We start from the raw sequence: 13069 nt of genomic DNA, 5'->3' as shown, positions 1-13069 counted from the left end.
AGACGTGTGTTTCTCTGGGGTACCACGGGAGGCGTTGTGGGTGTCCCGTCCGGGTCCACCCCCTGGCTGCAGTAAGGGCTGATGCTGAGGGCTCATAGCTGCTCTCTTCCTTGTAAACTCCTCACCCAGGAAGCTCTAGCGCCCTGTGGGATAGCCCATGCCAGTGACTGACTAAAATGGGGTACAGCATATGGGCTCTTGCCTGAAAAAAGAGATCAACTCTGGTGTCATGAGTGTTCCCCAGTTCCCCTGGGGTCTGACTAAGCTTATCTCCCACTGAGAACGCTTATTTGGCAGGGGGAGGCATTGGGGATTGAACCCAGGGGTGCTCTACCACTGAGTTACACCCCAGCCCTTTTTACTTTTTATTTTGAGACAGGATCTTGTTAGGTTGCTGGGGCTGGCCTTGAACTTGCTATCCTCCTGCCTCAGCCTCCCACCTGGCTGAGAACCCACCATTGCTTAGCACTTCCTCCCACAGTAAATGCATCGCTGCTCTCAGAACTGTCTCTCAATAAGTCACCTGCACTAGAATCCCCGTCCCAGGTCCTGTTGGGAAACCTAACTCAAGGGCCACACACAGTGGTGGAGTTGCTGGGGTCACAGACTTGTTTAATGCTTACTAAGCATTTCCAAATTGCTCCACAAAGTACTTATGTCGGTTTCATTCCCACCTGCAGTTTATAAATGTTGATGCTCCCCCATTCCTTCATCAGTACTAGTGCTTTGCCAGTACTAGTACTCTGCCAATCAGATTGGTGTAACATGCTATCTGATTATTGTTTTAATTTGCATTTCCAAGTTTACTAGTTGAGAATCTCTTTCATATACTTTTGTGTGTGTGTCATGCTGGGGACCGAACTCAGGGCCTCATGCATATTAGGCAAGTCTCTACTGTTGAACTAACCAGCCCTTTAGAGTTTTAAAAAATTATTTTGGGGCTGAGGTTGTACTTCAGTGGTAAAGCACTTGCCTAGCATGTGTGAAGCACTGGGTTGGATCCTCAGCACCACATATAAATAAATAAAATAAAGGTCCATCGACAACTAGAAAAAAATTTTTTTAAAAATTATTTTGGGGACCAATTCTGTTATCCAGTTTTCAAATGTTTTCACCTAGTCTGTGGCTTTTAAAAAACTATTCATTTTTTTTGCATTATATAGACATTCTTAATTTTAATGAAATAAAGCTTGTCATTGTTTATCTTTATCATTTATGCTTTTTGTGTCTTATTTACTTTCTACTCTAAGATCATGAAGTTTTTTGGTCTATTTTCTTTCAAAAGTTTTATAATGGGTTGGGGATGTGACTCAGTGGTAGAACGCTTACCTATCATGTGTGAGGACCTGGGTTCCAGCCCCAGCACCACACACATACACACACACACACACACACACACACACACACATTTACATTAGTCCTAGAGATAAATTTTTCTGAAACTTATTTTGTGGGCGGTGTGAGCAGAGACCCAATCTGACCTTGTTCCACGGTATTCCGTTGTCCCAAGGTCATCCATCCACCAGACCATACTCCACCCTTGGTTGTGTCCAAACGCCATATGCATTGGGGTCTGTCCCAGGGCATTATTTCCTGTTCTTTTTATCTGTTGATCTATCCAACTCTCTTCAGTACTGGGGCTTCGTGTTGATGTGAGCTACGGTGGGGCTCCCTTTCTCTTCTCCCTCTTTCTTCTTCCAAATTGCCCTGGCTATTCTGGGTTCTTTATCATTCCATATATGTGGGGGATGACCTCGTCATGTTTCTGGGGAAACTCTGCAGTGTGGGTCTTACTGGAAGTCTACCGTGCAGATACAACTGGGGGGAAACAGCCAACTTGCGTGGGCGAGGCTCCATCCTCTAGGAGGATGCCTAGAAAATGAGCCTCCAAATCTCCCATCCATCCCACAGTGCCCAACTAAAATGCTTCCTCCTCCAGGAAGCCCTTGGTGACCGCTCTGGGTGTCCGGGCTCTCCCTGGCCTCTTTAGACCCTCCATAGGCTCCGTTTCCTGGACCCTTAGCACAGTGGATCCGGGTGAGGGCCCCTGCGTGCCCTCTGCCCCTCCACCTAGTCCCTAAGCTCTAAAGATCAGGGCTGCGTCTCGCTCAGCTTTGTACCCCGAGTGGCATTCAGCACACAGTAGGTCTTCTATAAGTCTGACAGCTGGTTTTTAAGGGAAGAGAGGATGTGGGCATAGGATTTTCCTCCTAGGAAGCAGCTGGTCTCCTGTTGGGCTTGAAATGGGACAGATGGAGCTTCAGGTGGGGGTTCTGCCACGCAGGGCGCTGGCCTGACGTGCTTTTCCCCTATTGATTCTCCCTGTTCCCACTTGATGCCGTACTTGCTCATCCCCATGATGGCTGAGCATCTTCCCCCAGTGTCCCAGCCATTGACTCCAAGGACATAATTGAGTTCTGCTGTGCCCCTGTCTCCCGCCAGTCTCCCCTGCCACCACCCTGGCTGCTGCTGCTGCACCCTCTGCTGCAGAGAGAAGGTGGGATCCTGATGTAATTAAGACAAGCCCACACCTTCCCTTCCTGCCCCACAGTCCTTGTTCCCAGGAGCTGCTCCTTCCTCATGTGGTCCTCCACCAGCGGTGGCTTTCCTCCCCAGGGGTTGGTGGCAGGGCAGTGCCCAGCTGAAAGGGACTGTGCTGCAGGTTAAGCCGGTCCCCACTCCACGGTGCGCATGCTGGGAGTGAGAACCCGGGCCTGGGCGAGCTCGGGTGGAGCTGGAGCACTGGCTCCGTCATCCCCGCCCCATGCCTGACTTGAGGCAAGTGGAGCCCCGTGAGCCTCCACCTCTCCCCAGGTGAAACGCGGGCACCTTTTCTCCCTCCAGGGACAGAAGAGAAGCCCGGAGGAGAGGGGTGCTCCTTCCCTCCCGGGAGGGACGGAAAAGTGGGGACACAGGCAAAGATGAGGCAGAATTTATTCTCATTGTAGTTAAGTTCAAGACTCAGGATGGGGACCACAGAGAGGCAGGCCCCTGGGACCCCAGGGGGACCCGCTCCTGGGGCAGGGGCCACACTTTTGCAAGTGCCAGGCCCACGTGTTCCCACACGTGACCGTCAGGATCCCGAGCGCAGAAACCAGGTGAGAGCGAGCGGGGTGGGCGGAAGACAGGCTCCTCCTGACCGTGTTTCCCCTTCCATAGGAAGGAAGAGCAGCTCGGCCCAGAGCGCAGAGCGCAGGGGGCAGGGCGAGCCGCCAGGGCACCGGGACCGCTGAGACCCCCGAATTATTGCAGGGGGGAGAGGGGGCTCAGTGCTGGTGCCTCCGCAGTAGCTGTGCTGGCTATGGCGAGGGGCTGGGCAGGGGCTGCGCGGTGGGCCCCTCCCTCTGGGGAGCGCAGGGCACCCGGTGGCGTTCCTTGGGTCCTGCCTGCCAACCCCCCCGGGATGGGGCTCTCATCCTGGGTGCTTTTTATGTGCTTTGAAGACCATTTTTGCATTGTCAGGAGTGAGGAAAAATATTCCGACATAATAGAAAACATATTTACATACCCTGGTGGGCCGTCAGGGGGAGGGCCGGATTGCGAGGGGCGGGGCTCCCCTGGCTCCTCCCACCGCCCGGGGCCAGTACCGTGAGAAGGGCCCTGGGCTGGGAGAACAGAGGCCCCGCTCCGAAGCTGAGCTGCTGGGGGCCTGGGGCGAGCAGAACCCCTTCCGGCCCCTCTGCATCGGGAAGCGGGGCCTGGAGCTGAGCGGCCAGGACCTTTGTTCTCTGATCCTGGGCACCGGTGGGACAGGGGGCAGGGGTAGGGGCGGGGCAGGCAGTGAGAGGTTGGCCAAGGGGCTGCCACTTGAGGACACCTTGGCGGTGGGGGAGGATGGGCATCAGACAGAGGGAAGTGGACGCCGGCCCTGGCCAGGCAGCCAAGTCCAGCTGGGTGCGTCTGTGTTCCCTACTGTGATGCCTACATGAAAGGTGGCCAGGGGACTGGCCGGGAACCCTGTTTTCCTGTTGAGCAGTGGGGGAAGCCAGGTGGGGGCTGCAGGTGGCCCCCAGCTGCAGGGGAGGCCCGGACCTGAGATGCAGCGGGGTGGGCTCTCCCAGGCAGCAGGAGGGTGGGCCTGGTGCTGGTGAGGTTCAGAAGTGGCCCTGGCTCCAGCCTCCAGGCATGTAGGCAGTGCCACACCCTGGTCCCTGCTCACATGCCTGTCACACCTCCTCATTCATGACACATCACCCACTGTCACCCACATGTGGCCCCAGCCTTAATGGATGAGCACAGGCATCACAACACGTGCGCGTCTGTGCTGGGAACTCACTGGGGACACGCTGTTCACATGGCCCAAGGCCTTGTGGGAACACAGTGGGCATGTTCACACACAGAGCCAGTGACCGCATTTCTGCTGGACCCTGTGGCATTGAGGCCCTGGGGTCTGGAAGAGAGAAGGCCCTCTGTCCCCGGGGGCAGGTGACCTCCACACTGGGCACCAAGGACCCCTCTCCAGGTGCCTGACCCCTGTAACTCTGGGTCCTGTGGTGGAGCCTTCAGCCTCTCCAGTGCCTGAGAGGAGGGACCTGGGACCACCCGACTGCTGATAGCCCAGCACGTCCTCTGACCGCTGGTGTGACCTAGGCTGATGCTGTCCAGCTGGTGGCCATGCATCAGAGATGCCGGCGGGGCCCCTGGGTGCTGGTCAGCTGGGCCCGCATGGTCTGGATGCTGCCCAGGATCTTCTTCTGGTGGCCCATGAGGGTAATGCCCAGGGCCCGCACATCCCTGTGAAGGAAGTGAAGGGCTGACCAGGGGACCCGGGAGGCCAGGAGCCAAGAAGACAGCACCAAGCCCAGCCCCGAGCCCACCCCAGCTCTGCTCCAGCATCTGCTGTCCGTCCACCCTCTGAGGACCCGGCCGGCTCACTCACTGGGCGTCCATGCGCAGCACCATGCCGAGGGAAGAGTACCCGCCAGCCGCGAAGTGGTCCCGGTACCGGCCCATGCGGATGGAGTCCAGCCAGTCCCCCACAGTGAGGCCCCCGCCGCCACCGCCCCCTCGGAGGTCAAAGCAACTCCTGGCAAATGCAGGGGGCAGGCACCTGAGGCGCAGGGGACCCCAGTCAGTGGCTTGCCAGGACTGTGGCCACCCTTGGCTCCACCCCAGCTCAGCAGTGACCAGAGGGTTCCCCAGGTCAGACCCCAGGAAGGAGAGGACTGAGGAAGGGACCAGGGCCTGGATTCGGTCGGGCAATGCGGGGGCAGTTCTGGGAGGTCAGCTGGGCCGCCTGAGTGTGGGGGTGGCCGCCAGGTACCTGCCGGCCGTGGCTGTGGCCCTGAGACTCTCGGGGCTGCGGATCAGCGCATCGAGGACACTGACAATGTGGGAGAATCGCGGCCGCTGGGCCCGGTCCTTCTGCCAGCAGTCCAGCATGAGCTGGTGCAGGGCGCGGGGGCAGCCCATGGGCGCGGGCAGGCGGTACCCCTCCTCCACGGAGCTGATGACCTGGGGGCACAGCGCTGGTCAGGACGCGCCTCCCACGGGCTCCACAGCGCCCCCGCCAGCCGGCCCGGCACTCACGTCCCGGTTGGTCATGTTCCAGTAGGGCCTCTCCCCGTAGGCCAGCACCTCCCACATGACCACGCCGAAGCTCCAAACGTCACTGGCCGAGGAGAAGGTCCGGAAGGCGATGGCCTCGGGCGCCGTCCAGCGGATGGGGATCTTCCCTCCCTGCGATGGGCACAGAGTGTGGAGGGGCTGCTCAGGCCCGGCTGGGGCGGGTCCAGGCTCTGCCCTAGCCCAGGCCAGGGGGCCAGGGGCTCTGTTCCCCAGTCTCATGGAGGACACTCGGCCGCTACCTTCCAAGAGCGCATGTTCTGAGCAGGGAGGCCCACCTCTCAGAGCCCCTGTGGGGACAGTGAGCCAGGTGCAGAGTGCCGGGCAGTCAGGTCAGTGCCTGAGCCAGCAGGGGACGCCTGGTCCCTTTCTAGTCCTCTGTCCTCCTCCTCCTCCTCATTTTCTTGGTCATGGAATCCTTCCTCTGTGTGAAACCTGACCCAGGGGCCAGGTCCAAAGGGCAGCCTGCTGGGGCCACGGTGGCCACACCCTGCCACTCCATCTGTTTTAAGGCGGGTCCCAAGGCACCTGGGCAGAAACCCGAATCTCCACCCAACACCCTGGGACGAAGCTGGTTTTCAGCCAAACTCTAGAAACAGGCGCGGAGTCTACGATTCAGAGACGCCAATGAGAGTGAGTGACCGCTGGCCCCAGCCCAGCGTTTCCCCAGGTGCCTGGAGGAGGCCAGTTTGTCCACGTTTCCCGCAGTGGGAATCTGGGGTGGAAAAGGGGAGACAGGGCTTGCCCCACATCGAAGGCACCCCAGACCCTGCCGCTCTCCACCAGCTCCATGTAGCAGAACCCCAGGGCCTGGACTGGGGCAGCCCACCTGCCACCTTGTCCCCAGGGCAGGGGCGCAGGCGACGCACCGTGGTGGTGTAGGCGGCATTGGGGTCGTCCTCCAGCACCCGCGAGAGCCCGAAGTCCGACACCTTGCACACCAGGTTGCCGTCCACCAGGACGTTGCGGGCAGCCAGGTCACGGTGGATGTAGCCCAGGTCTGAGAGGTAGCGCATGCCGGCGCCCACACCTCTGAGCATGCCCACCAGCTGCGTGATGGTGAACTGTCCGTCGTGGGTCTGTGGAACACACAGCGCAGCAGCATGTCATGGGCTGGGGGCGCCCCGCCCGGCGCCTGGTCCCTGGCCAGGAGTCCTTCTGTGTGAAGGACCCTCAAGCCCTGGATGTGCCTCTCTGCTTCCAGAGCTCCTAGGGGTCAAGGTTCATCCTGGGGTCTGACGTGCTCCCAGCAAGCCCGAGCCAGCCTGGGAGGTGGTGGGCTGCTCATCCATTTTGCATAAGGAGAAATGAAGGCCCAGAGAGGTTCAGCCCTGGGCCTAACAGCAACCAGCAAATACACAGCAGGGCGGGAGCTGAGGACCCCCCGACTTCCTCCCGGCTGGTGGCACAGGCAGCCTCAGAGCCCACAGAGACACCCCTCAGCCTGGGGGCGGACCCTGGGAGCAGGGGACTTTCGTGGTGGGGACTGAAAGGCAGTTTGCCGGGACCTGCCTCCGCTTTCCCCAGGTGTGTGGGTGCAGACGGGGGGTGGGCTTGGAGGGCTCCCCTCCCCCGGCCCGCGTGGGTGGTAGGGCAGGGCACGCACCCTCAGGAAGGCGTCCAGAGAGCCGTTCTCCATATATTCCGTCACGATCATTGCCAGGCGGCCTGGACAGGAGGGGAGACGCTGGCTCTTGTGGGGGACAGGGCGCTGATCAGAGACCCTAGGAGTGCACCCCACCCCCAGAGTAATCCGGGGGGCAAGGAGGGGCAGGGTGGCCCAGGGATGGACTCCGAGCCCGCTCTGGGCAGCAGGGCCCCTGCAGGCTGAGGCTGCCCTGGCCGGCCACCTACCACGGGTGACGACGCCCTCGAGGCGGATGACGTTGGGGTGGTCGAACTGGCCCATGATGGAGGCCTCGCTCAGGAAGTCCCGCCGCTGTCTCTCCGTGTAGCCGGCTTTGAGGGTCTTGATGGCCACGGGCACATCCTGCTGCCCCGGCACCCGCAGTCGCCCGTAGCAGACTTCTCCGGACTCCCCTGTGGACCCCGAGAGGGCAGGCAGGGGGCAGTGGGACCCTCCTCTGGCCCTGGCCCGCGTGCCCCTCTCCCTCTGCCCTGGGACCCCCTTCCTGGTGGCCCTCCGTGCTGTCCCCTCCCTCGCCGCCCTGGGGACTCACCGGAACCGATGATCTTCTCGATGTGGACCCTGGAGGCCTCGATCTCGCGGGTGGAGGCGCGGCCCGCCCGGCCCGGCTCCTCGTAGGTGTGCGGCTCGGCGCAGCACTGGGGCTCGGGGAGCTTCCCCGGGGGGCGGTGCAGGGGCAGGAAGACGGGGGGCGGCGCTGAGGGGCGGGAGAGGGCCTCAGCGGGGCTCGGAGGGAGTCCCCCTGGGCCTGGGACGGGTCTGGGGTGGAGTGAAGGGCGTCTGTGGGAGCCTCTGCAAACAGTAGGCACTCTGTAAGTGCTTGCTAAGTGACCAGGGGGTCGTTATGGAGTAGCTCCGGAGTCTGGGACTCCAGGGGCTTCTGAGCGCGCCCCTTGTTTTCCGGGGTCACTGGTAGGATTCTTGAGCTCTTTCTGAATCGTTCTGGGGTGAGAATACACCGCGCCCCCAAAAGGAAACAGTTGTGCTGGGACTGCCAACTCTGAGGCTCCCAGAGTCTGTGTTGAGAAGGAACGGAACCGGGACTGATCCTGTGGCGCCCAGGAGCGGGGTGTGCGGACAGGCGTCCCCACGTCCATGGGGAGGACTCTGACAACCTCTCTATAGTGGGGTCCTGTCTAAAGTGTAGGAGCCCCCAAAGTCACTTGCAGAGCACACAAATGACACTCCACTCCCCTGGGAGAGGGCCCCGTGTCCTCCAGGGGTCCCTGGTCCAGGAGAGGGGGCAGCACTGGTGTCCAGGGTTGGCTCTCTGGGGCGCCCGGCACCTGTCTCTGGCTCAGCCTCTCTGCGGGCACTGTCCCCTCCCCACGGTGTGGCCCCGCCCGGCACCAGGCCCTGCGCTCACCCTGGCCGCTCTGGTACTGCATCTTCTCCTCGTCCGAGTCCTGGAAGGCCTTGCTGTAGCCACAGTGCCTGTGGAGGACGGTCACGGCTCTGCCTGGGCCCAGGCCAGCCCCTGCCCTGTGAGGAGTCTGCAGGGGAGAGTCCCCGTCCTCCACCCAGCTGAACTGTGACAGCTGTTCAGTCACAAAGCAGTTTACAGTCTATGAGATGCCCTCGAGCCCGGCTCACCCACCCGGCAAAGCCCGGTGGACATGAAACCCTGCCGGGGAGAGGGGACCCCGCTGGGCGACCCTGGTGGGCCCCTGGCTCTCTCCAGTCATTGAATGGTCCACACTCAGCACTCTTCACAGGGGAGAGGGACCGAGAGCACCGTCTCCTTTGACAGGCCTAAGTTCACGTCCCAGCTCTGGTACTCATCAGCTGTGTGAATTTTGCAAGTAGGTCAGCCTCTCTGGTCCCCAATTTACTCACCTGCACAATGAGGCCAGAATCTCTACCTTGTTGGAATGTCACTGGGATTAAATGAAGTGACGGTTTGTAACATGAGCCGGCCCCAGGCACCTGGGGGCCACTGGCTCAGTGGGGCTTGGGACGGGGGGAGGTGCAGTGCCAGAGGGGCTCAGGGTGGCGTGGGGGCCAGAACCACCCACCTCTTCTTGCAGATGAGCAAAAGCAGAAGCACCACCAGGCCCGAGATGAGCGTCAGGCAGATCCAGACGATGGTCCGGGTGTCGTAGCGGGGCCCTGCACGGGGAGCCAGGTGGAGGACCCTGCCTTCAGCGCTGGCATCGGGTGACCCTGCCCAGGGCCCAGTGGGCACCTCCTCGGCCATGAGCCAGCCTTTGGTCCCCACCTGCCCTCCCCTAACCTCCTGAGAGTCCCTGCTGCCCCAGCTGTCCGGCTGCAGTCACCGCTTGCTGGACACGGGACCTGGGGGGTCTCACTTTACTTCTCGGAGGCAAATACAAGGAGTCAAGCGCACAGCCGTCCTGCCCGCCACGCTCCAGGACCAGGATGGACTGGGCTGAGATCCGCCCCACAACTCGGCGAGCCCTCACCAGAGCCCTTCCGGGGAGGCCTCAGGATTATCTTGTTTCCCGATAAGAAAACCGAGGTTCAGAGAACTCAAGCAACTTCCTCGAGGCCACACAGTACGTGGGATGGAAGCGGGCAGGATCCCTGCCTCCAGTCTGAGCACTTGAGACACACGGGTGGCAGGGGAGTGCCAGCTGGGCGGTCACCTAGTCTGTCCTGAGGCTAGGAGAAGACCTCCGCTGGCCAGAGCCTCAGGTGATGGATATGAGGGTCAGCCTCTATGTCAGGGGTCCCCAAACTCGGAAGGCTTTAGGACCCGGAAGGCTTAGGGAGACCCAAATTGCTGGGCCCCGCTCCCCAGAGTTTTTGATTCAGAGCGGGAGGGGGCTGAGCACTAGCATTTTTAATCAGTTTCCAGGTGACGGCCATGCTGCAGGTGACGGCCATGCTGCAGGTGACGGCCACGCTGCAGGTGACGGCCATGCTGCAGGTGACGGCCATGCTGCAGGTGACGGCCACGCTGCAGGTCCCAGCAGAACCTGGGGAGCCCCTGCTGGGCGGGGCCTTGGAGCCGGATGACACAGGGGGAGGGCCTGGGATTGGGTCCCAGGGGGCCGCGGTCCTGTGCTGTGAACCCCCTCACTGCGCTGACCCTGACCTCGCTGTCTATACCAGGGGACCCCCCAGAGCTGCCTCGGGGACAGACACAAGGCCTGCTGGCCAGGGCCTCAGGAGGCTCAGCAGCAGCAGCTGGGGACAGGCTGTCTGCTCTGTGGCCTTGGGCAAGTGCCTTTCCTTCTCTGAGCCTCCGTTTGTCACCGGCGGAGACGCTGACCGCTGTCCCACTGGTCCCCCGCCCGCCAGGCCCGGCGGCACTCACGGGGCTTCCCGGTCTCCACCTCCACGGCCCGGCTGAAGCGGCCACAGCCCGCCGACGTGCGCGCCCGCACCTGGAACACGTAGCGCGTGCCCGGCTTGAGGCCCGACACGGTGGCCCGGGTGGTGACGGCCTTGAGGGTGGAGTAGCTCTGCATCTCCTTGTCCTGCAAGGACAAGGGCACGGACAAGGACCAGGACGAGGCAGGGGCGGGAGGGGGTCAGCGGGCCGCCGCCTACCTTCTCGTAGTACTTGACCTCGTACTCCAGGATGATGCCGTTGGGCTGCTCCGGCTCCTGCCACAGCAGCGACACGCTGGTCTGGCCCGCGCGCTCCTGCCGGATCACCACCACCTGGGACGGGGCTGGGCGGCCGCCCGGGGGGGCGTGGGTACAGCGCCATCGGGACGTCCCCCCGCCCGGGTGGCCCAGCTCAGCCCCTGACCGCCCGGCCCAGGGCACCCGCACCGGTCCGCCCAGCAGAGCGCCACGGCCTCCCGGGTCAGCCCGAGCCGCGCCTGGCTCCCGTCTAGGACCCATTGGACTTGACCCAGACAGGCCCTGGGGGAGCAGGGCCCAGGAGAGCGAGAGGGACAGAGGGGAAGAATGGAGGGGCCACCCTCAGCCCGAGTCCCCAGAAAGGGGCAAGGGCAGGGGCTGAGCCGGCTGTGGCACTCAAGGGTGCTCAGCCGTGTCCTCCCTGGCTGGCCAGCACACCGTCCCCTCCCTCCCCACCAGGGCCATGACCCTGAGGTGACACACACAGGACTGCCCCCTGCTGGCCTCTCTGCTCACCCCAGCCCTGACTCTGCCCCCCACCCCGTGTCCCCCACATCTGACGACCCGTCTCCCCAGCATGCCCGGGAGTCCTGGGAGGCAGGGGCCACAGAGTAGGAGCCCAGTGAATGCTGCTGGTGACCGACAGGAAACGTTCAGAACAGAGTGCAGAGTCGCGTCTGGGACAGGAAATGTCCCCAGCCTGGGGTCAGGGTGGCTCCGCACCTGGCTCGCTCTCTCCCTAGCGGGGACCTTGATGAAGCCGTTGCTTCATCCTGGAGAGTGGACACTGGGCGCTGTCCATGGCTGCTGGTTCTCGTGCTCCTCCCTCCACCTGGACCAGCCGGCCACCTGCCCCGGTGGCCCTGTCAGCAGGTGGGCAGGGCAGGGCCCCGCGTGGCTGCTGAGCCAGGGGTCCCCCGGTGGGCGAAGCTGAGGTGTCAGAGAGGTGCCCACTTGGTGGGGAGGCTGCTGCACTCGGCCATGAGACAGACCTGCCTCTTCCTACGTGGGTGACACGGGGTGGCTCTGGGGGTCTGTGGGAAGTGTGCTGGGCCAGGCCTGCGTGGGGCGGGGGAGAACCCCGAGGGGTCCCAGCACACTCCAGATTGGGCTGGTGGGGACACACTTGGGGGTGGCCATCTGGGGACTCTGAGGTCACTGTGCCGCCTGGCAGGCAGGACCCCCCAGAGTCTAGAGAGAGCTCCCAGGGGCTCAGTGCAGCCCAAGGACTGGCCAGAAACAGATAAATGGCCGAGGTCAAGGCCAGTGTCACCAAGTCCTTCCCAGGGGCAGCCGAGGCAGCTGCCCTGGAAAAAGGTCATCAAAGTGACGTCACCTTCTGATGACATGAACTGAGTATGTGCCACGGGCCGGGCGCTGGCTGAGAGCTTCTCCATCTCTCTCTCTCTGAAGCCTCACAACAGTACCACGCAGCTGTGGTGGTCAGATACAGAAAGTTCCGGAACGCAGGCCAGCGAGGCCACGCAGCCTACCTCTGCTTTCTGGATTCTTCCCTCGAAGAACATTCTCTACTTTTCTTTCTCTTTTGGTACCAGGGATTGAACTCAGGGGCACTCGACCACTGACCCACACCCCCAGCCCGATTCTGAACTTTATTTAGAGACAGGGGCTCACTGAGTTGCTCAGGGCCTCGCTCTTGCTGAGGCTGGCTTTAACCTTCGATCCTCCTGCCTCAGCCTCCGAGCCACTGGGATTACAGCCGTGTGCCACCGCCTGGTCATTCTATACTTTTCTAAGAAAAGAAGACCCCAGCTCTGGGTCCTAGTAGAGTGGACATGCCCAGGAGAGGCGGCCAGTTGCTCAAAGCCCACCGCGAGTCTGTGCCGGGCTCTGACCCCCCGGGTGGGCACGGGTGGGCCCGGAGCCGGAGGAGCGTCTCCGCCTACCTGCCTGGTTGGTGGTGATGTTGACGATGGCCGCCCGGCGGGGCTCGGGGCTCAGGTCGGACACGCCGTTGACGGCCTCGATCCAGAAGGAGTAGTTCATGTGGGCCAGCAGGTTGGCCACCAGCAGGCTGGCCTGCACCAGGCTGGTCTGCTGGGGCACGAAGCGGGTGCCGCTCCCACACGCCTCACAGTGGCTCAGCGCCCAGGGGCAGCGGCGGCACACGGCGTTGTAGGTGATGTCACTGCGGCCACCTGGGTCCAGGGGCGGGGCCCATTCCAGGGTCACAGACGTGCCATTTACACTGGAGATGAGGTTCACTGGTGCCGAGGGTGGCCCTGGGGGACACAGGAGGACACACAGGACGCTGGGCTGGTCCAGTCTCCCCAGCCTCAG

The 13069-nt window shown here is 62.2% G+C and overlaps 1 protein-coding gene across 11 annotated transcripts in view; it reads right to left on the bottom strand.

Moving 5' to 3' along the window:
* Positions 1 to 2917: 2917 nt before the first annotated feature.
* Positions 2918 to 13069, bottom strand: part of Epha8 (EPH receptor A8) — a 30504-nt gene continuing 20352 nt past the window's right edge. For 3 of the 11 annotated variants that reach the window (XM_078025551.1, XM_078025556.1, XM_078025555.1), the window contains exons 5-15: positions 12676 to 13011; positions 10494 to 10854; positions 9229 to 9322; positions 8580 to 8751; positions 7746 to 7910; positions 7172 to 7605; positions 6435 to 6644; positions 5530 to 5679; positions 5264 to 5454; positions 4880 to 5050; positions 2918 to 4734 (exon numbers count right to left, since the gene is read on the bottom strand). In XM_078025551.1, the coding sequence (XP_077881677.1) occupies positions 4620 to 4734; positions 4880 to 5050; positions 5264 to 5454; positions 5530 to 5679; positions 6435 to 6644; positions 7172 to 7605; positions 7746 to 7910; positions 8580 to 8751; positions 9229 to 9322; positions 10494 to 10854; positions 12676 to 13011 (2399 nt within the window). In that variant the 3' untranslated portion in view covers positions 2918 to 4619. Of the gene's footprint in view, positions 4735 to 4879; positions 5051 to 5263; positions 5455 to 5529; positions 5680 to 6434; positions 6645 to 7171; positions 7606 to 7745; positions 7911 to 8538; positions 8752 to 9228; positions 9323 to 10493; positions 10855 to 11024; positions 12203 to 12675; positions 13012 to 13069 lie in introns of those variants that run through there. The other 8 variants (XM_078025554.1, XM_078025552.1, XM_078025553.1 and 5 more) reach the window with 8 other exon arrangements.

This window comes from Ictidomys tridecemlineatus, chromosome 11, assembly GCF_052094955.1.
Source record: "Ictidomys tridecemlineatus isolate mIctTri1 chromosome 11, mIctTri1.hap1, whole genome shotgun sequence".
Lineage (NCBI taxonomy): Eukaryota > Metazoa > Chordata > Mammalia > Rodentia > Sciuridae > Ictidomys > Ictidomys tridecemlineatus.
The sequence above is the reverse complement of the archived record's forward strand: the minus strand, read 5'-3'. Positions and strand labels throughout refer to the sequence as shown.